At 46.0% G+C, this 27,991-nt stretch overlaps 2 protein-coding genes across 7 annotated transcripts in view; one reads left to right on the forward strand and one right to left on the reverse strand.

The window, feature by feature from the left end:
• Positions 1–1,430: 1,430 nt before the first annotated feature.
• AZIN2 (antizyme inhibitor 2) overlaps positions 1,431–27,991 on the forward strand; it is a 36,999-nt gene continuing 10,438 nt past the window's right edge. For 2 of the 6 annotated variants that reach the window (XM_059918441.1, XM_059918478.1), the window contains exons 1-8: positions 1,669–1,785; positions 2,441–2,614; positions 4,106–4,279; positions 13,059–13,231; positions 14,230–14,364; positions 15,158–15,323; positions 16,529–16,691; positions 17,879–17,991. In XM_059918441.1, the coding sequence (XP_059774424.1) occupies positions 2,510–2,614; positions 4,106–4,279; positions 13,059–13,231; positions 14,230–14,364; positions 15,158–15,323; positions 16,529–16,691; positions 17,879–17,991 (1,029 nt within the window). In that variant the 5' untranslated portion in view covers positions 1,669–1,785; positions 2,441–2,509. Of the gene's footprint in view, positions 1,572–1,664; positions 1,786–2,440; positions 2,615–4,105; positions 4,280–13,058; positions 13,232–14,229; positions 14,365–15,157; positions 15,324–16,528; positions 16,692–17,878; positions 17,992–27,991 lie in introns of those variants that run through there. The other 4 variants (XM_059918451.1, XM_059918487.1, XM_059918460.1 and 1 more) reach the window with 3 other exon arrangements.
• Positions 23,986–25,131, reverse strand: LOC132348792 (keratinocyte-associated transmembrane protein 2-like). Its single transcript, XM_059896685.1, has one exon. It carries the CDS (start codon positions 25,129–25,131, stop codon positions 24,337–24,339), a length of 795 nt encoding a protein of 264 aa, XP_059752668.1. The 3' UTR covers positions 23,986–24,336.

A 27,991-nucleotide genomic window follows, 5' to 3' on the forward strand; every position in this document is an offset into this window, starting at 1 on the left:
CAGCACCATGCTGTTTTAAAGACCATAGCTTTATAAAATATCTTGATGTATTGTAGAAGACGTCCTCTTCTTTTTCAAGAATGTCTTGGCTGTTCTTGTACAATTAATGTTTCAGATGAACTTTTGAATTAGCTTTTGAGTAGCATAGATATTGAATCTTCCTCAGCACTCTTTTTTTTAAAAAAATTTATTTATTTATTTTTGGCTGCGTTGGGTCTTCATTGCTGCATGCGGTCTTTCTCTAGTTGTGGCGAGCGGGGGGCTACTCTTCGTTGTGGTGCACGGGCTTCTCATTGGGTGGCTTCTCTTGTTGCAGAGCATGGGCTCTAGGCATGTGGCCTTCAGTAGTTGTGGCATGCGGGCTTAGTTGCTCCGCGGCATGTGGGATATTCTGGGGCCAGGGCTCGAACCCGCGTCCCCTGCATTGGCAGGCGGATTCTTAAGCACTGTGCCACCAGAGAAGTCCCAGCACTCTTGTTTATGCCAGGCCCTGGGTGTTCTGAGGAGCCAGGCACTCAGCTGCTGCCCTTGGGAGCTCACAGACTAGCTGGGAAGTGTAACCAAGCAAGAAGTGTAAAGCAACAACAGGAATCTCACGCTATGGGTAACAAAAGCCAAAAGAGTGAGGAGTCCACACGGATGTAAGTGCTGTGAGTTCCATTGTTCCTCTGGCTAGGGAAGTCATGGGAAGCTCAACAGGGGAGATGACATACTGGACTTTGATGAATGTGCAGGAGCAGGAGTTCAATAGGTATAAAAGAGAAGAAACGCTTTGAGTTGAGGAAGTCAGAGAACGCTTCTTGGAGAGGGAGACATTTTATTTGAGAGGTAAGAGTTTGCCTGATCCAGAAGATGGGATGAAGGGAGGGATTGCCCTGAGCTGGGAAAGTCGCAAGAAGGATCTCTGAAGACATTTCATCTGGGTTTTGAGTTGGAGGATGCTGGAAGAGGCAATTAAATAAAAATGATTTTATTAGAAAAGTAAAACAAGGAGATGACATTTGACCTGGGCTTTCCAGGATGAGTGGGCAATTCACCAGATCGGAGAGGAGAGGCACCGTCGAGCTGAAGTAGTCACAGAAAAGGCTTTCCAGAGCAAATAAAAAACCTCCTGGCTTCCTGCCCACTCTCCAAGATCCAACATCCAGGAGCTAAGCGTCCCACCGCGTAGACGCTCGGGATTCTGAGCTAGCGGGCCTGCAGTTCCTATTTCCCAGCGTAGGGTAGCGGCGGAAGGGTCTCGGTAGGACTGAGAATCACGTTTGCAGAGCCGGCTAGCAGGGTTGAATGCTTTATGTCGGAATCGACCAATGGGATGGTGGCACCCAGTTGCCAGGGCTACGGAGGGGGGCCGGGAGGAGGAGGGGGCCTGAGCGCAGGGGCGGGGTCTGGGCGGGGCTTATATAAGTGAGAGGCGGGCGGAAGGCGGGGCGTGGGGGTCGCTGGCTGCTGGACGGGCGGCAGCAGGCCGCGGGCCCCGAGCCGGGGAAAGCTAGCGAGTGGAGGCGCGGAGGAGCAGTTTCACTCGCTGGGGAGACCTATGGGCCGAAGCCGTGTAAATGCGTTTTAAGGCGAGTGCGGGGGAAAAGCTTGGGGAGCCTCGGGAGCGGGCGCTCTCGGCTCCAGTGCTGACCTGCTCCCTGGCCCCTCTTGTCTCCTCTCAGCAGGGGCCTCGGCTCCGCAATTGCCACTCCTCCTCGGGGTGCTGCACAAGTTTCGAGGTCACCGGCGACCCCCCCTAGCAGCGCGCCTGGCTCTGGCCCCCGCGAAGGAGCACGGGGCTTGGTAAGGGGGTTTGGGGGGGGCGGGACCTCGGCCCTGCACTCAGGAGGGCTCACCCGGACAGAACCTCAGCCTTCAGTTCTTGCCCGAGAGCCCGCGGCCATCACCCACCATGTGGAGCCCCCATGCACGCTTACTATCCTAGCAAGTCAGGACCAGCCCGGCCCCTCTTTACAAACGGTGAAACTGAGGCTCCGAGAGGGGACGGGGCGTACCCAGGGTCACGCAGCAGAGAGCGGACTTGAACCTCAGCTCTCAGGCTGAGACTCCTTGGTGGGACCACCTGCAGCCACTTTAGGTGGGCGTGGTCAGGATGGGGGGGTCACCTGGAAACTTCCCCACTCAGCTTTCCTGCTCCTTCTCTCTCATTCTTTCCCTTTAAACCAAAACCCTAATTTCAGAACTGGAAAGGATCTCCAAAACAATGCATCCATTTTACAGATGTGGAAACTGAGGCTCGGAGAGGCAGTGACATCTAGGCAGATAATGACTTGGCCCAGTCCAGGATTCCTGATCGTCCCCACTCCTCCCAGTGAACCTAAGCTCCCCAGGCTTGTGCTGGGGGCAGGGTGTGACAGGAGTGGGCGCCCTGGCCTGGGGAGGTGAGGGGTGCGGCTGACGCCAGCCCCCCAGAGGCCCCCTCACTCTCCTCCCGCAGTGTGTTGCATACTTTCTAAGGCGCCTGAGGCAGCGGCAGCTCCATCCAGCCCATCGGCTCCTCCTCGGCATGGCTGGCTACCTGAGTGAAGCGGACTTCGTGATGGTGGAGGAGGGCTTCAGCACCCGAGACCTGCTGGAGCAGCTCACTCTGGGGGCCTCACAGTCCACCACGGTGAGGACCTGGGAGTGGGGATGGGTCTTCTGTTCTCCCAGCAGGCTCAGGTGCCTCCTAGGGCCCTCATCTGATTCTTTCATTTATTTGGTATTCATTCCTTTCTATTTGTGAGAGACGTCTCTTTTTTTCTCCAAATTCCTGGTCCTTGCCCCCAAACCTGCCCCTCCTGTGTTACCTGCCTTCATGAACAATACTACCATCATCTACGCAGCCCTCTAGGTCAGAAACCTGGGAGTCCTCACTTCCCCTCCCACACCTGGGCACCCCTAAGCTCTGTGAATCCAGCCTCCTTAAATTACCCTTCAGTGTGTTCTTCTGGGACCTCACTGTGTAGTTTAGGCCTCATCTCTCTAAAGCCCCCCTAACCTTTTCCCTGCCTCATCCCACCCCTTCCAACTTTATCACAGCCCTGCTCAAAATCAGAATTCTATGGCAGTTTCTCACTCCCTACAGGATCCAGGTCAGAACTCCTCTGCCTTCATAGCCCCATTTCTGGCTTTTCCCACGGTATATATTATGCTCCATCAGAGCTGAACTACTCTGCTCATATTTCCCGAGGATTCCATGTGCTCCATTATCACTCCTTTGCCCAGGCTGTTCCCTCTTCCCTTCTCCCAGCCTCTCTTGCCTCTTACCTATTTCTACTCATTACTTATTACTCATCCCTGTCACCTTTTCCTGATTGCCCCAGGCAGATTTTGTACTTTGCTTCTCCATGGATTTTCTCCTTCTCTGCATTTTGTAGAAACTCCTGCTTAGCATTTATTGAATGGGCTTGTAATTGCTTAAGGGGTTCTTTTGCAGACCCAAGCATACTTAGCATACTTGCATAGGTATGCTTGGTCAGACACCAAGTGGGCATCAGTAAAAAAGTGTTGCATAAAAGGGAAACTGAGTCCCAGAAAAGGTTTAATTAATGTGGTCTCACCAATGGCCTCATATGTGTTCAACCCTCAGTAAACAGTTGTCCTCAGGCATGGGTTGCAGTGGCAGTGGGTCTCCTTCAAGGCTTCATTGAACACCTAAATGTGAAAGGCAGTGGCTGTAGGCTGTGGGTCTTCAAGGAATTTATTTTTTTTCTGGAGAAGACAGATGTCTATATACACAGAGCTCTGATACTTTGGAAGCATGTGCAAAATGCAGTGGGAGCATTAAAGGTGGAGTTGCCTTATTGGTTTGGGGGAAGGTGGCATTTCAGTTGAAACTTGAAGGTGGATTAGGAACTTGCCAGACACATGTGGGGGAAGGATATTCTACATGGAGGACATGGTGGGAGTAAAGGCTGGGAGGTGGAAAATGATCTAGGATAGAGCTGGAGTTTGAGCTGAAATGAGGGAAGGGACTGGAGCTGGATCACAGAGCCTCGAATGTCCTGTAGGCTTGGGGATCCCCAGAGAATTTTAGAGCAGGGTACTTGGGAGGACCGTGGATGGCACGCACTAGGAGGAAGCTGGGTGGGGTCTCATATTCACCCTTCTTGTTGTGCAGGAAGAGGTCGCTGCCTTCTTTGTGGCCGACCTGGGTGCTGTAGTGAGAAAGCACTTCTGCTTTCTGAAGTGCCTGCCGCGAGTCCGACCCTTTTACGCTGTCAAGTGCAACAGCAGCCCGGGCGTGCTGAAGGTCCTGGCTGAGCTAGGACTGGGCTTCAGCTGTGCCAACAAGGTGAGCTCCTGCCCCCCACCTGCACACTGACCCTCACTGCCTACTGAACACCCGCATGGCCCGGCTGCAGCTGCTGTGGGTGGACCTGGGGAAGCAGGAGTGACCTGTAATTGGCCCCTGCCCTCTGGGAGGGGCCACCCACATGCAAGGGGTGTAAGGGACGAGGGTGGAATTTGCCAGCCTTGAAGTTCCACATTGGAACCACGTGTGACCCTGGGTAGGTGGGTCACCTTTTTAATGGAGATTTTCAAACTTCTTGGCATAGAGCTATATGTGGTATTCTTCTAATTAAAACAAAACAAAAACACCGTTTTATCATTGGTTTTATTTTTTTCTTTTATAATATTAATAACGTGTGACTGTACATTTTCTTAACTAATGCTTGTAGAGTTTTGTTGTTGCCAGTTCTGCTGCCTTTCTGATTTGATTAATGCTGTTGTCTTAATTCCCTCCTGCTCTCTTTAGATTTGTTTATTACTGTCATTCTCTATTCATTGAACTCTTGCAGTGTGCTAGACACTGTGCTAGGTAGGGCTGGCAATACAGTGTTGAGTAAAACAGACTTTGTTGTCCTTGAGTTGAATACACAGCTTATCTATTTCCATTCTATTCTTACTTGATAAGTCTTTTAGCTATAGAGTTTCCTCAGAGTACAGCTTTGGACATAGTTATTCATTCAGCAACATTTATTGAGCACCTACTAGGGAGTCAAGTACTTTTCTTTTTTTTTTTTTTTTTTTAAAGTCAAGTACTTTTCTAGGTGGGGATTTAGCAAGTGAACAAAACAAAAAAGGTCCCTTCATGGGGCTTGCTTTCTAAAGAACAAACAAGTTAAACAATGAAAGTCTATGGTATTTTAGATGGTAAATGTTGTGGAGAAAATTAAAGAGGGAAAGGGAAGTAGGGAAGAGACCTGGATGTCAGGAAAGAGGATTGTACTTTTAGATGGTTTGGCCAGGGAGGGCGTCACTGAAATTTGAACACAGATCTGAAGGAAGCAAAGGATCCAAGCCAGGTGGATAACCAGGGGAAGAGCATTCCAGGCAGAGGGACCAGCAAGTGCAAAGGTCCTGAGGTGGGAGCAAGCCTGTGGGCATTAATTTGTGATATTGTTATTACAGTTATTTTTAAATGTTTAGTAATGATTGTTTTGAGGGGGAATCCCTTTTAAACCCTGGTCAGCAATATAGCTGGGTGTGGTGAGGAGGATTCTAGAAAGGGATCTGGAGGAGACAGGAGGAGAGCTCATCTGGGTAGGAGGCTGGAGGGGTTCCAGGTGGGAGAGAGGTGCACACCATGGTGGACGGTTGGAACGAGCAGGTTCACCTTTATCAGAGACGCATGTTAGTGTCCTTAGTGGTAGATGAGTCTCCCTCATGTCACCTGTGAAGCCCCTTTGCATCAGCTCTTGTTTTGCACACCTGGTTTCATGCATGCCCCACATAAAGCCCCATGGGGTGCCTAGGGGAAGAGATTGCCATTTTGCAGTTGAGGAACTGGGGGTCAGCTTCACACAGCTTGCTGGTAGCAGAGCCAAGACTTGCCCCCTGCAGCATGCCGGGTCTCTGCTCTGACCGAGGAGGAAGGGGACCCTTTTCCAGCCCCCTTGGTCTAGGGGTGAAGAACAGGACCAAACCTCACTGACTAGAGTCCTCTGCTTCTGGAAACCCAGAGGTGGGGCCCTGTGCTGGCCCTCAAGACTCAGGACTGGCCTCCAAAGGGCAGAGTTGTGGGGTGTAGGGCTTAGAAGTCGGGTGGGGGTCGTTTGCTGAGGGCTCCTGTTGTGTCAGGTGCTTTGCCAAGCATTTTCTGTACATGATCTCATTTGACTCTTGAAACAACCCTGTGAGGTAATTATTATCACCGTGATTTTGACAACAGCCCCATGAGGAAGCAGTTAGTGTATAAGGAAAGGAGGCACAGAGGTTTGTGGTATGCCCTGGGAAGGGGCCGCTTGAGTATGGCAAGGGGTCTCTGACTTTATCACTGCTGTTTTTGCCAAGATCCCCAGGGAGGGGATGGCAGAGCTGAGACCCCTCCCGGTAGGTGGGATCATGTGGCCCTTGGGTGCATTTCCTGAGAGGTGGCACAGCTTTTCTTGGAAGGCCGAGGCTGCCCTCTTCTGGTTGGCTGGAGCTGGTGGCCACACTGTACCGCACCATGCTTTGGTGGCCACTGACCTAGGGTCAGGCATGAGCTGGGGCTGGGTGTACAGATATGCATCAGACAGGCTCCAGGGTCAAGGGCATCAGCCACGCCTTACACGGGGCTCTGGTCCACCCACCCACCTTCCCAAGGACCTTATGTCATCTCTCCTACCCCATCCCTTGCCCTCTCTGGCTGTCTCCCTCAGCATCCTCCCATCTTAAAATGCCTTCTCTGGACACCACATCGTCCCCCAGCCCAATCCCTTGCTCTCTCTTCATGGCCAAACTGAGTTGTCTACACTTGCCTGTCTGCAGTCACTTGTCTCTTTCCCTTAGCACCCACTCCTTAAGCCACTGCTTCCCGACCTCCACTCATCATTCCAAGGAATCTCCTCTTGCCAACGTCCCCAGCAATCTCCAGGATCCAGCACTTTATTCTAAACATTCATTTTGAATTATTCAAATAATACGTTGATTCATCTGCAAAAAAAAAGTAGAACGTCAGCTTTATGTCTCCAGAGATAATCAACATTCTGAGTTTGAGTTTGGTGGCTACATGGTATTTGAAAAATACTTACAAATATGATCCATAGGAAACATAGAAAATATCTTGTGATTTTGTAACAAAATATAAGATGTTCACGTGGTAGGTATTGTGCCACATAGCTTTATTTTTATTTTTTTAATAAATTATTTATTTATTTATTTATTTATTGGCTGCGTTTGGTATTCGTTGCTGCGCGTGGGCTATCTCTAGTCGTGGCGAGTGGGGCTACTCTTTGTTGCGGTGTGCAGGCTTCTCCTTGGGGTGGCTTCTCTTGTTGCGGAGCACGAGCTCTAGGAGCGCGGGCTTCAGTAGTTGTGGCGCGTGGGCTCTAGAGCGCAGGCTCAGTAGTTGTGGTGCACTGCACGGGCTTAGTTGCTCCACGGCATGTGGGATCTTCCCGGACCAGGGCTCGAACCCATGTGCCTTACATTGGCAGGTGGATTCTTAACCACTGCGCCACCAGGGAAGTCCCTTACAATAGCTTTAAGCTCAGCAGATTTTGGAGATCTGTCCATGTTGAAGCTTTTAGACCTTGTAGGGGACAGTCCTTGGTCCTCCTAGCTTTTGATCTCACCATGAAAATTGTGTGTGTGTGTGTGTGTGTGTGTGTGTGTGTGTGTGGTGGGAACACTTAAAGTGAGATCTACCCTCACAAATTTTTAAGTGTTTAATAGGGAATTGTTAAGTATAGGCACCATGTTGTATAGCAGATCTCTAGAACTGATTCCTCTTGCAGAACTGACACTTTATACCCATTGAGTAGCAACTCCCCATTTGAAACATTCTTTTTTTGTTTTTTTAGTATTTTTTTAATTTAGTTTTTAAATTTATTTTTTATTGAAGTATAGTTGAATTACAATTTTGTGTTAATTACTGCTGAACAGCAAAGTGACTCAGTTATACATATATATACATTCTTTTTCATATTCTTTTCCGTTATGGTTTATCACAGGATACTGAATAGAGTTGCTGTGCTATATAGCAGGACCTTGTTTATCCATTCTATATATACCAGTTTCCATCTGCTAATCCCAAACTCCCAATCCATCGCTCTCCTACCCACCCTCCCCCTTGGCAACCACCAGTCTATCCTCTATGTCCCCGATTCTATTTCTGTTTCATAGATAGGTTCATTTGTGTCATATTTTAGATTCCACATATAAGTGATAATCATATGGTATTTGTCTTTCTCTTTCTGACTTACTTCACTTGGTATGATAATCTCTGGTTGCATCCATTGAAACACATTCTTTTTAAAAACACAGGCCTAGCCTAGGATATTGTGGGTTGGGTTCCAGACCACTACAGTAAAGTGAAGATCACAATAAAGTGAGTCACATGAATTTTTTGGTTTCCCAGTGCATATAAAAGTTATGCTTACACTATACTGTAGTCTATTAAGTGTGCAATAGCATTATGTCTAAAAAAACACTTTAAGTAAAATGTACATACCTTAAGTAAAAAATATTTTCTTGCTAAAAAATGCTAACCATCATCTGAACCATCAGCGAGTCGTAATCTTTTTTGCTGGTGGAGGGTCTTGCCTCAATGTTGATGGCTGCTGACTGCTCAGGGCGGTGGTTGCTGAAGTGTGGGGTGGCAGTTTCTTAAGAGAAGACTCTTCGTTTCACTTGAATACCTAGAGGTCATTGTAGGGTTATTAACTGGCCTAATTTCAATATGGTTGTGTTGTTGTATGTCAGGGAATAGGGAGGCCCAACGAGCGGGAGGGAGATGGGGAATGGCTGAGGGGTGGAGCAGTCAGAACACACATTTATCCATTAAGTTCACTGTATGGGCATATGGGCGTGTTCGTGACCCCAAAACAATGACAATAGTAACATCAAAGATCACTGATCACAGATCACCATAACAAATACAGTAACACTGAAAACGTCTGAAATATCGCAAGAATTACCAAAATGTGACACAGAGACGTGAAGTGAGCAAACACTGCTGGAAAAATGGTTCCAATAGACTTGCTTGATGCAGGGTTGCCACAAACCGTCAATTTGTAAAAATTGCAATATCTGCAAAGCACAACAGAGTGAGGCGAAAAAATGAGGTATGCTTGTACTCAACAACAACACGTGCTCTTGGTTTTAAAGACTTTAGAAACATATCCAGTGAAAGTGGACGCTGCTGGGATCCTGCTCCACCCTCCTGGGGTACCTCTGACAGTGGAGAGGTCTCCTTCTGCACAGATGTGAATTGCAAGACAGGGTTTGCTTTGACAGGAATGGCATAAGAAACCTCTGCGTTGTTCTGCCTCTTCTGGAGATGCTCTCTCCTCCCCTCTCTGCCGGTCCTGTGCTGGCTCTTCCTGCTCTCTAACTGGGAGAGTTCCTCTGGATTCCGGCTCAGGCTCCCTTCTCTTATAAACTCTCTGTCTTTGTAGGGGATTTCATCTCCTCCCATGGCTTCAAATACCCCTAATATGCCACCACCTCCCCTGTTTTGATCTCCAGCCCAGACCCTATGTATCCAGGTGCTGACTTGTTGCCACAGGATGCCTGGAACCCAGTGTGTTCAAATGCACTCATGATCTGCCCCTTGAGAGGGGCCCCTGGGCCTGCTGGGCGAGGAGTCCCCCTCAGACATCTAACCCCACATCCCCACGTGCAGTCCCTCACCAAGTTTGCCAGCCATGCCTACAGATGACACCACCCTCCTTTCTATGCAGCCTGTCCTGCTTTCCAGGGAGGTTGTGACTGTCTCCCAGAATTCTCCTAGGCCCTTCCTTGGTCCATTTTCACACGGTAGCCACAGTGACATGCATTTAGACCTTGCATTCAAAATGCCCATCTGATCATGTCCTTTTCCCTCTTGAGACCCCTCAAACTGTTTCCCACCACTGGCAGGGTCAAATATAAATCACATCAGCCTTCTTGGTCTCCCTGTTGGCTCTGCCTGCATCCCTCCAAGCTCATCGTCCCCCACGGTGGTCACCCTGCCCAGGCCACCCCAGCGTTCTCTGTTCCTCCCCCAGGCTGAGTACATTCTTGCCTCAGAACCTCCGCACAGGCCACTTCTCCTACCAGAAACATTCTTTCCTTCCCTTTCAGCCTGGCCCAGGCCTCCTATGGGGCTCAGCTTAAATTTCTTTCTTTTTCTTTTTAAAATTGAAGTATAGTTGATTTACAGTACTGTGTTAGTTTCAGGTGTACAGCAAAGTGGTTCAGTTATTCATATATATGTATATATCTATATTCTTTTTTTCAATTCTTTTCTATTATGGTTTATTATAAGATACTGAATATAGTTCCCTGTGCTATACAGTAAATCCTTGTTGTTTACCTGTTTTATATGCAGAAGTATGCATCTGTCAATCCCATACTCCCAGTTTATTCCTCCCTCCCTTCCTTCCCCTTTGGAAGCCATAAGTTTGTTTTCTGTATCTGTGAGTCTGTTTCTGTTTTGTAAATAAATTCATTTGTATCATATTTTAGATTCTACATATAAGTGATATCATATGGTATTTGTCTTTCTCTGACTTATTTCACTTAGTATGATAATCTCTAGGTCCATCCACATTGCTGCAAATGACAGAATTTCATTTTTTTATGGCTGAGTAATATTCCATTGTGTGTGTGTATGTGTGTTTATATATATATATACACACCACATCCTCTTTATCCATTCATCTGTTGATGGACACTTAGGTTGCTTCCATGTCTTGGCTATTGTAATGGTGCTGCTGTGAACATTGGGGTGCATGTATCTTTTCAAATTAGAGCTTTTGTCCTTTCCAGATATATGCCCAGGAGTGAGATTGCTAGATCATATGGTAATTCTATTTCCAGTTTGTTAAGGAACCTCCATACTGTTTTCCATAGTGGCTGCACCAATTTACATTCCCACCAACAGTGTAGGAGGGTTCCCTTTTCTCCACACCTCCTCCTCAACTTAAATTTCTGACCTTCAGAAAGCTGTCCGTCACCCCCTCACATCCAGGTTTCCCCATCCCACATTCTCTAGTATCCCGTACTTTTTCTCCATGGCTCTTATCCATTTGTAATCCTATTATTATTCAGTGTTCATTCATTCCTCCCCTTCTTTCCCATCTGCCTGAAACCTCCACAGGGTCAGAGACCCTGTCTGCTTTACTCACCACTTGTTTTCATTAGCACTTGTCTCAAAGCCTGGCAACTCAATAGATGCTCGAGACACACTTGCCAATTCAGCATCAAGGTGTCTTCTCCACTGAAGTGCTGTGGTTAAGAGCTGGTGTGCTAAAGTCAGACGGTCCTGGGTTAGAATTCTAGCAGTGCCACTTGTAAGCCGTGTGACTTTGGACAAGTCACTTAAGGCCTCTCTGAGCCTCTGTTTCCTGCCTCATAAGATTAATATGGCGATGAAATAAGAATGTCTATAAAATATTTAATGCAGTGGCTGGCATACAGTAATCCTTTAATGAATGACAATGGTTATTATTTAAATAATTTTAATCAAAGCTAAACCACAGGTCCCCAAAGTGTTACCATTGCTGCTTCCTCTCACCTCTTGGGTGAGGCAGGGAGCAAAGCCACATTTTCATAACTGCTCAGACGTGGGGTCTTTGGAAGCAAGCTGTGATGACAGCAGTTCCAGCTCTGGAGGTGGACCTTTGTGTCTCCCTCTGCTACTCACTGGCTGTGTCACCAAGGCAAGTGGGTTTCTTTGAACTCAATTTGTCCTCTGTAAAATGTGGCCTATAAATATTTCATAGGATAGTTATAGGCATTGCATGAGATAATGCACATAAATACCTCGTGCTGAAAAGTTGCTACGTTAAAATTACAGTCTTATTACAAACTTGGGATGGCTAAAGATGGCCCTGTGTCTCCTACCGTGCTTCCAAACTGCCACCTTCTTAATCATGGAGGGTCAGGCTTGAGTTTGAAAGTTGGTTCTGCCTCCTACTTGCTGCATAGCCTCTCTGAGCATGTTTCCTTCTCTATAGAATGGAGCTAATACCATCTGGTGGTGTATTGTAAGGAGTAAATAAAAGAGTGAATCTAAAGCAAGGGTTGGGGACTTCACTGGCAGTCCAGTGGCTAGGACCCTGTGCTTCCACTGCAGGGGGCACGGGTTTGATCCCTGGTCGGGGAGCTAAGATCCCACAAGGTGTGCGGCGAAGCCAAATAAATAAATACATACATACATAAATAAATAAGTAAAGCAAGGGTTGGCAAACAATGGATGGTGGGACTTGTAGAGTTTTATTGGACCACAGCCATGCTCATTCTCTTATGCATTATCTGTGGCTGCTTTGGTGCTACAAAGACATTTGAGTAGTTGTACAGAAACTATATGGCCCACAAAGCCTAAAATATTTACTCTCTGGCCCTTCATGGAAAAAGTTTGCCAACACCTGATGTAAAGCCTCTCATTCAGTGCCTGCTTGTGGTCGGTGCTCTGTGACCATGGTTGCTTTCACCATCATCATTATCATTGTCTGGATCATTAATGCAGCAATCAGGTGGAGCACTGTTCTGGAAAGGTGAGGAAGAGGAGGCCCTGTGGGGAGAGGGCCTTGCTGGAGCCACCCAGCACCATGCCATGCACAGAGCAGGTGTTTGGATGTTGGATGACCTGTGTCAAAAAGACTATTGGTCTGGTGAACTTTCTAATACATCAAGTGATAGTCTCTTAAACATTTAAATCTGCCAGGAAAATGTGTCAGAAACCTGTTTTCAGGGCTACCATGAATCTGTAGAGTGCCTTTGTGTGAATTAGAAAATGTATCCTTTCCTTAAGACACTTAATCGTTGTAAATAAATATACTGATTTTGTTAGAGCAAGATGCTTTACTGTTAGGAAGTCATAACAAACATACAAATCTACCATGTATTCTCTGAACGGGACCCCTCCCTCCCTAGGACTGCAGTAAACCACCCACACAGCTGTACATGGCAGCCCTGCCTGTCAATGGTGAACCAGCGTGCATCCTGATTTTTGTATACCTGTTGTCTAAAAGTGAGGCCCACTTTTTATGGACCTCCCCAGGCACAGCCATGACTTTGCGCCTCATCTGTGCTTCCTTGCCCTCTGTGGGCCCAGCAGGCTTTGGTGCTTCCTCACCACCACCTTTGGGATCCCACAGGCAGAGATGGAGTTGGTCCAGCATATTGGTGTCCCCGCCAGTAAGATCATCTACGCCAACCCCTGTAAGCAAATTGCACACATCAAGTATGCTGCCAAGCATGGGGTCCAGCTGCTGAGCTTTGACAACGAGATGGAGCTGGCAAAGGTGGTAAAAAGCCACCCCAGTGCCAAGTAAGCTGAGAAGCACTCATGTGGGAGGCTGGGCTGTGTGTGAGGGCAGAGGGAGTGGGAGGAATGGGGCCAGGGCTGAGGACCCTGCCTTGGACCCGGCCAGAGTCACAGGAGGTTGGGGCAGGCACTCCTGGACTGGACCCAGGATGTAGAGCCTGACTAGGACAGAGGTAGAAATGATGGATTACAGGCCAGGCAGAGCAAAGCCCACGGTACTACGGAGGTCAAAGTCATGGCAGAGGAAGCAAGAGGGGGTGGTTGGGGAAGTTTCACAGAGGAGGTGGCATTTAAGGAGGGCCTTGAGGAGTGACCAGCATCTGGGGAGGGCCTAAACAGTGTGTCAGAGTGAACTGCGTGAGCAAACGCATGGAGGCCAGAAGCAGCATGGGGCATTTGAGGCATAAGCAGAAATTTGGTGTGGCTGGAACATACCATGTGCAAGGGGAGAAGGAGAAGTGAATGACGCTTGTCACAGGGCAGGGACCCCAATGCACGTGGGCTTTGGGAGGGGTCAGGGCTGGACATCTTGCTCAGGCTGTGCCTCTTACCTGGTCACTGGACACCCTGGGGAGCCAGATGGCGGGCCACTCTAGTTCACCCAAAGCAGCTTCCATTTTGTCTGTTTTACATATTGGGGATATCAGGGTTCTCAATAAGACTGTGTTTAAAAAATGGTCCCCCCGATACAAGAGAAGTTGGAAAAGCCTGGCTGGTGTTAAGGCTGATTCGGAGAAGTGGGGCTGCCCAGAGGAGAACTGGTGAGGTTGGGACCAAGGCAGGGCCCCAGGGAAGGGCCCAGGGACATTTAGGGAATGGACTGGACAGGACTCAGAGGCTGACTGGCTGTGCAGGTAGAGGAAGGGGTCCAGGGGCTTGTGGGGTTGGGTAGCTCTGAGCCGTGAGGGTTCACGCCCCTTGACTTGGAGAAGGCTTGGTCGGGGGCGGGGTGGGGGGGTGAGGCCTGGCGCCCCCCGCAGAGGTGCTGCGTGTCTCCTCAGGATGGTTCTGTGCATTGCCACCGATGACTCCCACTCCCGGAGCCGCCTGAGCCTCACGTTCGGAGTGTCGCTGCAATCCTGCAGACACCTGCTTGAAGATGCCAAGAGGAACCACGTAGAGGTGGTGGGTGTGAGGTGAGTGCCCAGGAGCCCCGCCATCACCACCCACGCCCGCTGCCCACTGCCTCTTTCCCAGGACTTCATCAACTCTGTGTGAGGCCTCCCTCAGTGTCTCCAAGGAGGGCCTGTCCCTGGGCCTAGAATTCTGCCATTTGAGAGCTTCCTCCCTTTGGAAAGAAGGTTTGGAGTGTCCCACTGCCCCAACCCCACAGTCTGCAGAAGGTCCTGTCCCAGGAGGTTCCAGGAGGGACCTGGCTTTGCAGGAGTTTTCCCAGCCTGAGGCCAAATGTCGTCCAGGCCCACCTTGGCTCTGTCTCTTTTCTGGTAGGGGATATGGAAGAAGCAAGAACTATGACCTAACAATATAGCTTTCCTTTTTTTTGCACTTAGGTTGGCCAGGCACTCTGCTAAATGCTTCATGGACACTATCCCATAATTGTGGGATCTTATCCCCACTTTATAGACGGGGAAACTGAAGCACAGCATGTCAGACTGCTGAGTGAGATGTACATCAGATGTGGCTGAATCTGGGGCCCTAGCCCTCACCCCAGAAGGCTCAGCCCCGGGGGCAGCATGGAGGGATGGGGGGGGGCGCCAAGTGCCAAGGGACCTTGGATCTAGTCTCCTGTCCACTCCTCACTTGCCACATGGCCCTTGGCAGCCCATTTAACCTTTTATGCCCACAGTCACTACACCTGGAAAATGGGCACAGCATCCAGTGTGCTTGGCCAAGGTTGCTCCTGGCTGGGACTGAGGTGGTGGTACTTGGGCCCCTGTGTGTAAGCCGAGGCTCTTCCTCCCTTCCCAGTTTTCACATTGGCAATGGCTGTCCTGACCCTCAGGCCTACGCTCAGTCCATCGCAGACGCCCGGCTTGTGTTTGAAATGGGTGCTGAGCTGGGCCACAGGATGCACATCCTGGACCTTGGCGGCGGCTTCCCTGGAGTGGAGGGGGCCAAAGTGAGATTCGAAGAGGTAACCCTGGGATCGCAAGTGTCACACTGGGCTTGGTGGGGGTGGGGATGGGGGCGGGGAGGGTTATAATGATCCCAGGAAGCCCACTGTGAGTGGGTCCCATGTGCTATGTGCTGTGCTTAGTGCTTTACCTGGATTATCTTATTATTAACCCTGTGTTACAGCTGAGCAAACTGAGGCTTGCAGATGTTACTTCACTTCCTGAGTCCACGGCAGAGCCGGCTGCGTACCCAGCTCTGCCTGACTCCGTCCATGCACCTATTTGAGGCTTAACCAGGCCATATTTGCATAAGTCATAAGGCTTTCTGAGGGTCTGGGTGTGCCCTATTCACCCTCCGGCGGACTGATGAGAAGTCAAGTGGGCAGGGGAAGGAAAAGCCAACCTTCTGTCCACTCCTAGTCCGTCTGTCTCCTTCCCATCTGGAAGGTGAAATCAGGAAAAACGTGTCATTGCAATCCCGACTTGAACCACTAGGGGTCGCTTTTCCTTAGTAAGTGCCTTGTCCTGGAATACTCACATCTTGGAACTGAATTTAAGAAAATAATACGTGATGGACACTAAGAATTAGCTTCAAAGATGAGCATTGCAGCATTCTTCATAACAGAAGTCCAGTGGACTTCCTTGATCCATATAGCACTCAGGGATTGGTTAAATTATGGTATATTCTTATGGTGAAAACATTTACACACATGGGGAGGTCATTCAGTTTATTGAGTGAAACCGTTTATAAAAACATATAATTATAGCTCTATCATGTTTATAATAAAAAAATCAGGTTTTTAGGTTTGTATAAAAAGGAATTAAAGGAGCTACTCCAAAAAGTTAACACTGATTAGGTTAATCTGGGTAACAGAATTAGGGGTGACTTTGATCTTCTTTTTCCTTCTCTGTAGTTTCTATTTAAAAAATGTGTTATTTAGCATATTGGTTATTTAGGAAAGAAAAATCCACGTCAGGGCTTCTGGAATCTGAGTACCAAGTGTTAGATTAAGAGTGTCTTTTCCCATTGTAGGGTCATTGAAGGGTGATTTACACAAGTGTGAGGGTCTTGACCCAGCTCTGTCTCTGCCTACCTTCTTGTCCGTGGTTACCAGCTGGGGTAACCTGAAATCAGAGAGGCTTTCAAGAAATAGACTTGGAGCTGCAGCAAGTCTTCAGCATAAATCCCACATTTCAAACATGTAATTGTCCCCCATCCTCTCAGATTTCTTCTGTGGTCAACTCAGCCTTGGACCTGTACTTCCCGGAGGGCTGTGGTGTGGACATCCTTGCCAAGCTGGGGCGCTACTATGTGACCTCGGCCTTCACCTTGGCAGCCAGCATCATCGCCAAGAAGGAGGTTCTTCTGGAACAGCCTGGCAGGGAGGGTAGGTGCCAGGTGGGCAGCAGAGCCCCATTCTTCCCTAAAGCCAGGGACAGTGGCTGGCTGAGCCGGGTCTGATTTTAAGGGGTGGGGGGATCTGGAAAATGGGTCCTTGCTTTAGGGAAATTTACAATCAAGTCTCCTCACCCCAGGACACTCTTTAGCATCTTTTTTTTCCCTATGCATGTTTATATTTTATGAAGATTGAGATCAGAGCAACCTTAGGGAGAACAGATGCTTTATTTAACCCTATTGTACAAATGAAGAAATTGAGAGCCAGAGAGAATACAAGTGAATTGCTTAATTGCTAGTAAGTGGTAAAGCCTGCATTTCACCCCATGTTTGTCTTCTCTCCAAAGTACAGGCTCTTACCCACCCTACTGCTTCTCACAACATTTTGAAAGTAATTAATGACAACTTATATTTGTCTAAGCCCACTTTATAGACGACAGAACGTAGGCATGGAGAGGTTGAGTCACTAGCCCAAGGTCACACAGCTGATAAGGGGCAGTGCCAGGGTTCAAGTCCAGGCTGGGCTGACTCAAGGCTCCTCTGTCCACACTGCCAACATCAGCGCTCTTCCCTGACCTTCCAGATAGATCAGTCCTCCCAGCAGCCTCTTGAGTGAGAGGTCTGACTCTGATCTTGGGGCTTTTTTCTCTGCTCTGGGACCCCCAGGCAGGAGAGGCTGAGGTCAGTGTGCTCTTCCTCGGAGAGGGGTGGTGGGCTCCAGGTGGAAGGTCTTCTGTGTGTGTGTGTGTAGGGATGGAATTCTGGCCTCCTTTACACATCTGGGGGATTATACTTTCTAGTCCAGCCGGGAGACCTGGCTTCTCATTCCAGCTCATGCACTGCCCCATCGTGTGCCTCTGAGCAGGTGGCTTAACCTCTTGGGGTCTTGAGTTTGGGTGGGCTGCTCTCCTGCCTTTGCTGGGGCATTGAGGCACTCAGATGCAGGCAGGGAGTGTGTCCTAGGCAGGGTTGCTCAGCTGCAAGGTGTTTCCAACACAGTGGTGAACCTCCTCTCACAGGAGGAGGCTGACCACCTCATAGCCGAGGAAGGGGCAGCCCTCTTGCTTCAGTAGCTTGTCCCCTTGCTGAGCCCGCCATTGTTCCAACCCCTCATGTGCTGCTTGTGCCGCCCCGCCCCCTCCCCTCCCCCCCCCTCCCGCTCCCCTCCCCTCCCTGCAGAGGAAAACGGTTCCGCCCCCAAGACCATCCTGTACCAACTCGGTGAGGGCGAGTATGGAATCTTCAACTCAGTCCTGTTTGACAACACCTGCCCTACCCCCATCCTGCAGAAGGTAAGCCTACCCCACTGGGCCTGTTTTCAATTGGGTGGGTGCATTTAAATAACATTTGTGTGTGTGTATTGTTATCTAATTTTTAAAAAGTAACACATTCATTGTGGAAAACAGACAATAAGAATGAAGAACGTTATCACCCATAATTCCACCACAGAGATAGACTCTTTGAACATTAGATTTCTTTTCAATCTTTTAAAAAATGTATTATACTTTTTTCCCATAAAGTTGGGATCATATCAATTTGTAACCTGATTTTTTTCCCACTTAATATGGGGTGTAGCTCTTTGCATTGCCATTAACCAATCTTTGACAACACGCTTCTTGATGACTACGTAATATTTTAGCCAATCTAACTCTAGTGATTGTCCATTTGGTTTCCTGTTTTTGAGCTTTGTCGGTCTATCTTGACATCCATCTCTGATCACTGCTCTGGGGTAAATTCCTAGAAGTAAAAATTCATCTTTAATGAGTTTTCCATGTTAACAAGGGAATAGGAATAGACAGAACATTCCTTCTAGCCTGCAGGATCCAGCCCAGGGCCTCTGGCAGCTTTAGCGGGTGTTGTTAAGAGGGGAAAGAAAATCAGACACACTTGTAAGATTTTCACATCTCCAGGCCTTTCTGTGGTCTTGCTTTGGGAAGGAAGCTTAAGTGCCTAACTAGCACCTAGACCATCGTGAGCTTTCAATATGTGTTTTTGTTTTTCTTTCCGTTTCCATGCTGACTAGTTTTTCCAGAGGCAATCAGATGTTAGCTCCTCTTTGTAGCTCTTCCTGCCCCTCCTCTACTGCTGGCAGAGGGAACCCCTCTCTCCTCCAGGCGCCCCCACCCGCGACTCAATGGATATTCATTCCATAGCTGCCTTGTCTGAGTAAGCCTTCACGACGTGCTCAGGAATTCAGTTTTCTACGGTGATGCACTAGCATTGCCTGCATTCCTGTGGTCTCCCACATCCTACCACACAGAGGAAGCACCAGGCCTAGGCCAGCCAAGCCCCGGGCTACACAGCAGGCAGCAGCTGCTTCCCGGTTACTCTCCCTTCCAGTCCCCCTCCCAGTCCTGGTTCCGCTCCCTTCTTTCTGTGGCAGGCCGTCCCTGGCCCTCTCCCCATTCCCTTCATCAGCTCCGCAGACGAGTAAGCGGGGCTGTAGTGCCAGCCCAGCCCCATACCTGCTCCAGGCGCTCTGGCTGATCAGTCTCTAGTTGGTGTTCCTGACTTGGGCTCCAGGATGTTACTGACCCTCTCTGTGGTCTGTGCTGCTCCTCCTCTGGTGGGTGCTGAGGTTTCTTCTTCAGGCTGTCAACCACTTAGGAGTCCTGCCACGTGACCATACCCAGGGTGGGGCCCCCGGTGTGGCCGTGGAGACAGACACCGTGTAGGTGACAGCACACATAGTTAGCTACAGTTGTGCTGGGAGTGTGTCAGAGGGACCCAGCCTGGCCAGGGGTATCTGTACTTTCTTCCCCAAGGAAGGTGCCCCTCACTAGCCAGGATGGCAGCTTTGTACCCTGCTCTTCATGCCCAGGCACTTTGTTTTTGGACCTCAGGTAGAAAAACTCATATTAAACATAATCCTTGGTTCAGGGTTTTCTTCTCATCATTGGAATATGCATGACTCCTTTTTGTTTCTTTTCTTTTACTTTTTAAAAATTCAACAAATATTTGAGTACCCTCCACATGCAAGGCATTGTGCCGAGGTCTGCAGAAGACAGTAGGTGAGGAAGAATTGCCTGTGTCTTGGAAATACAATCCCGCTGGGTAGAAACACACGTGTGTGTGTGTGTGTGTGTGTGTGTGAGAGAGAGAGAGTAGTACACAAACTACAACAGTGTCATGAGAAAAGTACAAAAACTACAGAACAAATGTTATTGATGTTTTTTCAAAAATATTTTAGTAGTTGTCACTAAAAGATAAGGACTTAAAAAAAGAACACAGTAACATCACCAAACTGAAAAATGAGCAGTTCCATAGTATCCCCTGTCATCTAGTTGGTGTTCAGATCTCCCGTCATAAATGGTTTTTTTAAAAAATTAATGAATGAATTAATTAATTTTTTGGCTGTGTTGGGTCTTCGTTTCTGTGCGAGGGCTTTCTCTAGTTGTGGCGAGCGGGGGCCACTCTTCATCGCGGTGCGCGGGCCTCTCACTGTCGCGGCCTCTCTTGTTGCGGAGCACAGGCTCCAGACGCGCAGGCTCAGTAGTTGTGGTGCACGGGCCTAGTTGCTCCGCGGCATGTGGGATCTTCCCAGACCAGGGCTCGAACCCGTGTCCCCTGCATTGGCAGGCAGATTCTCAACCACTGCGCCACCAGGGAAGCCCCCATAAATGGTTTTTATAGTTGATTTTACAGATGAGAAAACTGAGGCATAGGGTGGTGAAGCAACTGACTCAAAAGTCACACAGTTGATAAAGGAATAAACTGTGGACCCTTGAGGGCAGAGTTCATGTCTTATTCATCTTTGATTACCTGTCTGCTGCCAAAGAACAAGCTCTTGACTATTGATACTTTCCTATAAAAGGATGGCCTCTCTATAAAATCACCGCCTCCTTGTAAAATCTCGCCATCATTGGGCATTTGGGCATTGCTGATTTTTGGTTATTCTTATTCATGTTTCTATGAGTACTCCCTCTGCCTAGAATGCTCTTTGTTAGTCTCTTTGTATGCTGGCTCAATGCACATGCTTAAAGTATATTCCCTCTTAAAAACTATTTTCTTTTTTTATACATCTTTATTGGAGTATAATTGCTTCACAATGCTGTGTTAGTTTCTGTTGTACAATAAAGTGAATCAGCCATATGCATACATACATCCCCATGTCCCCTCCGTCTTGAGCTTCCCTCCCACTCTCCCTATCCCACCCCTCTAGGTCGTCGCAAAGCACCGAGCTCATCTCCCTGTGCTATGCGGCTGCTTCCCACTAGATATCTATTTTACATTTGGTAGTGTGTATATGTCAGTGCTTCTCTCACTTCGCCCCAGCTTCCCCTTCCCCCACCCCCATCTCTGAAATAGGACTACCGGGTAAAATGATTTGAGCATTTTTATGCCTCTTGATACATATTGTCAGATTGTTTTCCTCAAAGCTTGGACCAATATGTATTGTTACCATTTGTACCATTTCCCAATAAGCTCACCAGCATTACATGCTGTGACCATTTTCTTTTTTCTATTTTTTCTTTTTATTTAAAAAATTAAAAAATTTTTTGGCTGTGTTGGGTCTTTGTTGCTGTGTGGGCTTTCTCTAGTTGTGGCGAGCAGGGGCTACTCTTCGCTGCAGTGTGCAGGCTTCTCATTGTGGTGGCTTCTCTTGTTGTGGAGCACAGGCTCTAGGCATGCAGGCTTCAGTAGTTGCAGCACGCAGGCTCAGTAGTTGCAGCGCGTGGGCTCTAGGGCACGCGGGCTTCAGTAGTTGTGGTGCGTGGGCTCGGTAGCTGTGGCTTGCGAGCTGTAGAGTGCAGGCTCAGTAGTTGTGGCACATGGGCTTGGTTGTTTCATGGCATGTGGGATCTTCCTGGACCAGGGATCGAACCCATGTCCCCTGCATTGGCAGGCGGATTCTTAAGCACTGCGCCACCAGGGAAGTCCATGACCTTTTTCTTGTTGGCTAATTTATCTGAAATGGTATACCTCAATATTTCTTTCATTCTTGTTTCTTTGACGAAGATAAAGCTTTTTTTTTTTTTTGGTTTATTTTATTTCCTTTGATGTCAATGTCTTTTTTTTTTAAGTGATCCTTTTTTTAAAAAATAAATAAATTTATTTATCTATTTATTTTTGGCTGTGTTGGGTCTTCCTTGCTGCGTGGGCTTTCTCTAGTTGCGGCGAGCGGGGGGTACTCTTCATTGCGGCATGTGAGCTTCTCATTGTGGTGACTTCTCTTGTTGCAGAGCATGGGCTCTAGGCACGTGGGCTTCAGTAGTTGTGGCACACGGTCTCAGTAGTTGTGGCTTGCAGGCTCTAGAGCGCAGGCTCAGTAGTTGTGGCGCACGGGCTTAGTTGCTCCACGGCATGTGGCATCTTCCCAGACCAGGGACTGAACCCGTGTCCCCTTCATTGGCAGGCGGATTCTTAACCACTGCACCACCAGGGAAGTCCCGTCAATATATTTTTATATCTTCTGTTCGCCTAATTTGGGAGGTCTTAAAGTTTTTTTTTTCTTGCAAATGAAGATGAGCCTGCATATGCATGTGTGTATGTATTTAATATAATATTTGATACATATATTTTTTCTTAATCTGATGGTTTATTATTTTAGTTTTGTGATTCTTTGTTATTCTTTCATAGAAGTTTCAACACACTATCATATATCTTAACTAAGTGTGCTGCAATTAATAGTAAGGAAATTTGTCTCTAACTTCTCTGCAGGTTATAGATTACCATATATATGGTGTATATATATAACAAATAGAACATTTATTGGAGAAAAATTTAGCACAAACAGTAAAATAAAATAACCCACTAATCCCACCATTCAGAGACAACTATTGTTAAAATTTACTTTCATTCCTGTTTTTTTTTTTTTAAGTGTCATAGTGCACATTGTTTTTAACTTAAAAAAAAGTATATACTATGAGACATGGTTTTCTTTACTGATATGTTAGGTGGACTCTTTATTTATAAACATTTTAAATGTCCACTGAGTGGTCTAAAATGACATATATTTAGGGTATAAAGATGCAATTCAATAAATGGGTATTAGCACTTCATAAATGTAAGGTATAGTTAGGTGTGGGGAGGGACCCAGAGGGGGCAAGTACCATGGGAGTTTTACGAGAATGTTGGGAAGCAAAATTCAGGGTACAGGCTCTAGTTGCCCCACTCTGTACAGAGACACCCCCCTTGCCAAGATTGGGCTTTCTTACTTGTCATTGTATTTTATTCTAATTATTTATGGTTTAAAAAGTGTGAATCCGTATGGAATATATTGCAGTAGTACTTGTCAGGTCTGGATCTGGTTAGTTCTTTTTATTTTTTATTTTTTTATATCTTTGCCATTTATTTTTTAAAATCTTATTCAAAATATTAAATAATACAATTTCAGATATGAAAAAAATTACTACAATAAATCAGTTCAGGTGTATTTCCACTCTGCTTCCCTTCCTTATTATAACAGTAAATTGTCCACCCGAGAGCAACAATGGACTGCCCTGCCTCTTCCATCTCTACACAAACCGCATGCCCACTGGCTCATCCGGGCTTTGTGAGTGGTGTTTAACATATATTAGGGGTTATGTTTTCTAAAAAGTTGTCGTGACACTTGTAAGAAGTCAACCAGGTTTCAAATCACATATTTACATATTGATCAACTCCTTATGATAGAAAGACAGGCTAAAATTAAATACAGTAAATAATTTCCAGTTTCTATTAAAAAAGAACAAGAAAACAAAACAAATACAGGGGGAGAAAGAGTCAGCGTACACATATATCCTTCATGTATACAAACAACTTCATTCAGGTATAATTTTAATTTGAAAGACTTAGATACAATATTATTTAAGTGACATGGCCCCTAAAATTTATTCAAACTTACTATAAAAAAATAAACAAGTGAACAAATATGGTATAATTTTAAACTCTGCCCCTAGCTTGAAAGCTTGGAGAAACCCATGCTACAATCAGTTGCTAAGTAAAAGCAATTATTCACGTATTTAAAATTTTATGACAATTTCTACCTCTAAATTTAATTCAGTAATTCAAACCAAAAAATGCTCTCTATAACATTTTATTTATGTCCACTGCAAACTGCAGAGTCTCTACTGCCAGAATTTCTAGACAAATTTATTAATGTGTTACTTAAAATTGTGGTCCGAATGAGCAATAATAAATTATGTATAAGTTATCCAAAAATATCCAAAGCAATTTTTCTGGAAGAAAAAAATGTTACTTATATATAAAGCATTATTACATACATCCTTACATACATAGATACAGTTTGACAGCACAAAGAAATGTGTGCTTAAGAAACAGTATTTGGATGGCAGAAAGAGAATCTGAGTCAGCAGTATCAAATGTGTTAGAATTTAATTGTAAGTTTGGGATCTTTTAAAAGTAGCATTACTAACACTTCCAGAAAAAGCACAATAAAGAAATCTAAAACAATAAAAACAGGTAATGCTTAGCTCCACATTTTGGACACCTGATTGAATTCAACTCTAAAAATGTAGATAAAAAAATTATATACTCCTTGTTCATGATACTTAACTTCCAAAGCACCAAGGCAAAATAAAGAGAGGCCCACCTCTCATTTAAGTACTAACTGCCAATGGTGAACATCTGCACAATATCATATAAAAAGTCAAGCAAATAAAATTACATAATAAGCAAACGCAAATCACAGTGCTTTAAAATATATAATCATTGGTAATCTTCAGAGAAGGCATTGCCTCATTAACATTCTGGTCTAGACGATGATATTCCACTGTTTTGGAACAAAGACCATCATGCCATTTCCTGCTTTGAACCAGAAGGAAAATCTTCCTTTTGTTGTGATATGTAATATAAACAACAGCAATACAAAAAGCAAAAGAAATAAGATGGAAAAAGAAATGGCTATCTTCTTCTATATTTGAGGGTGGGGTCTTAAAAGGTCTCACTGACTGTTCAATTTCCATATAGCTCCTGTTTTCTTCCAAGGCCTCATTGGACTCATCGTCCCGGGGGCTGGTGGTCCAGTCGTAGTCTGGTTCTCCATAACCTCCATTGTCCAGAGTGTCTTTGGCAGTGGACGGAGAACTATTCAGTGTGAGAAGATCCTCCTCCTCTGTGCTAGGATCTTCATTGTTATCAGCTTCCTCTTGGGACAGAGAAGTAGTAGGCGAGGGATGAGGGGACAGAGATGCCACTCCACTTTTTTCTGTACTAGTTGTGGGAGGGAGAGTGGTGCTGATTTGGGAAATAGAAGGTTTGGTTTGGTTTTCATTTGTTAAAGCATTCGTATTTGGAGTAGAAACATGTGTCTTGAGTACAGTCTGGCTCAGTGAATCAGTCTGTGATAGAGCACTGGACGTGGTGGCGGACGCAAGCAGAAGTGCCAGGACCAGCGGCAGCACCAGCCCTCCGGGGACCTGGATGGCTGGCCTCGGCCGCAGTTTCGCTTGCTGGGCTCCCCTCATCCTCCTTAGGGCGGCAGTGGCCATAACGGTCTCGGCTGCGACCTGGTTAGTTCTTGTCTTAAAAATTCTTAAGTAATGATTTCTAACCCTTTTTTGTTTTATTTCTGCTTTGCCATACTGTACATTAATTTCATTTTTTTTTCAATGATCTCTAGTTTTTATCCAATTCTTTTGACAACAGCTTTGTGCTATGTTTAGAAAACTGGTAGGGTGCCTTCTATTTCCAGCAATGTGGTAGACTAGATACTCCAAACAGCCTCCCCACTGACAACAAAGAAAACTGTGTCCTGACTTAGAGATAGCAGGGAATCTTCAGAGGTCAAAAAATAAGTGAAAGTAGGAATCTCCATTTCACTTAGAGTAAAAGCCAGTCAACTCACCAGCCTGAGGGATCCTTTTTAAATGTAAGTCAAATCATGTCTCTTTTCTACCTAAAACCCTTCTTTGGCTCCTGCCTCACTCCATATTAAAGCCAGAGCCCTTACAATAGCTCCCGCAGCCCTTTGTGATCTGACCCTGTTTCCTCTCTGACCACCTCCCCCACCCTCTTCGCCTTGCTCACCCGACTCTAATCATACCAGCCTCCTTGCAGTTCCTTGAACTCACCCAGCATGTTCCTGCCTCAGCATCTTTGCACCAGCTTTCCCCTCTGCCTGGATCACTTCTCTTCTAGGTACCACACTGGTTCACTCCTCACCTCCTTTAGGTCCTTGCCCTAAAGGAGGCCTACCCTGACACCTTACACCTTATTTAATATTACACCTGTACCCCCCACCTGGTCTGTTGTTTTTTAATTACTTTATAACACAGTATATAACTTCTTTATTTTGTTTTCCTCCCTCCTGCTAGACTATAAACTCCATGAGGACAAGGATCTTTGTCTATTTTGTTCACTAGTGTGTCCCAAGCACATACAACAGTGACTATTCAAATATGTGTTGAGTGAATTAATTAATCCAGAGAGAAAACCTAACTCTGAAACTGGCTTTCTCTCTGGAAGGTGTATACTGAATCCTTTTAGCACTGATCTTCAGTTTTCATAGTTGTGTGTGTTCCTAGGGACTAGTCAAGATAGAGAATATGATAGGATCCCTCACATAAAGCTGGGAACCCTGAAAAAGTACATAATCATTAGTGTAAGAGAATATTAGGAAAAACTCCCACAGAGGAGGACAGCAAGAAAACTTGTCTGTTTTGATCTTATTAGTAGTTGGAAGAGAGCAAAAAAATGAGAATTTGAAACCACAAGCTGGCCTTTTCTTGGGTTTGTTGCCCAAATTCATATTAACTGTGTGGTCTGAAAAACCTCAAGCCTAGAATTCATTTTATCTTGCAGAAGCAAACACAAATTCTCTCTGGAGGAGGACTCCTCAACCTAGGCTTTTAAAAATTCTCACAGATAAAGTTCCAAGGTACATGAGATCACAATAAAAAATCACAAAACACAAAGAAACAAGTCACCATGAGGGGAAACCAGCAGAAGCAATAGACAGCAGATTCAAACCTGCAATTACTACATGTACTGGAATTATCAGATGCTAAAAATAAAAATATTTACAATGTTTAAAGAAATAAGAAATGGAAAATATGACCCAAAAGTAAGCAAATATAAAAACATGAACTAGCAGATTTTTAAAAGGACTAAATAGACCTTCTAGAAATGAAATATATGAAAATTGAAATTATGCACAGGGTAAGAAAGATATTAGAGACAGTTGAAGAGAGAATTAGGGAATGGGAAGATAGAGCTGAAGAAACTATGCAAATGTAGCACAAAAAGAGATAGAAAAGAAAATAAGAAAGGCAAAGGAAGTGGTAGAATGAGAAGGCATAATGTCTAATCATAGTTTCAGGAAGAGATTGTATCAGGATACAGAAACGAGACAAGTAATTTGAACAGAGGAATTTTAATATAAAGAATTGCTAACTTTAAAGATGGTTAATTACTAAAAAGGATAAAAGCAGTTACCACCCCTGGTAGGGGAGAGTGAAAAAGGAAGAAACTTAGAGGAGGGCTTCTCCCTCCAAGGCTGAGATTGAAACCTTTGAAGAGAGGCTGTGGCTATGCAGCCTACCAGTGGCAAAGAAGCTTTCAGAGGGTTCCCAACACAACTGCATCACAGAAACAGCCTGCTGCGGAGTGGAGGGAAGCTTGTTGGACTGTGCAGGCCAAAGTTGAACTGTGGGGGCCACTGAAGTGAATGCAACCAGACCCTCATACCCTGAACCAGAGGTGGCCACACAGAAAACATCAGGCTAAAAGGAGGAAAGTCCCTTCTTCCTGATCTGTTCTTGCAGTGTCTTTCCAGCAACTTCTATTGACAAAGCCTAACATAGAGATGGATAGTAAAGAAGAAATGTCTTACTCCAGCATCACAAACCAGGGCAAAGAAGGGTGGATTTGGAGCTGAGAGGCAAAATAAATAAATTAAAATTAAAAAAATTAATAGCTGGCAGAGAGTTAATAAAATGAAAGAGAGGAACACTTATTCTTAGATTTGGGAAATCCAACAAATTCCAAGTATGTTACCTAAAAATAAATCCATACCTAGACAACATATTAGTGAAACTGAATACCAAAGATAAGGAGAAGATCATAAAACTAGTGAGAGAAATGAGACAGATAGAAGAATACCTGTAGAAGAATGTTAATTAGACTTACAGCTTATTTTTCTCCTGTAACAATGGAAGGCAGAAGATAGTGGAATAGCAGCTTCAATCTATCAACCTAGAATTTTATATCCAGCAAAATTGTTTTTCAAGAATGAGTATGAAACATAGGCATTTTCTGACAAGCAAATACTGAGAGATAGATCTTCACTAAAGGAAATTCTAAAGGATATATTTCAGACATAAGGAAAATTATCCAGATGGATGGTCTGAG

This window comes from Balaenoptera ricei, chromosome 1 (genome assembly GCF_028023285.1).
Source record: "Balaenoptera ricei isolate mBalRic1 chromosome 1, mBalRic1.hap2, whole genome shotgun sequence".
Lineage (NCBI taxonomy): Eukaryota > Metazoa > Chordata > Mammalia > Artiodactyla > Balaenopteridae > Balaenoptera > Balaenoptera ricei.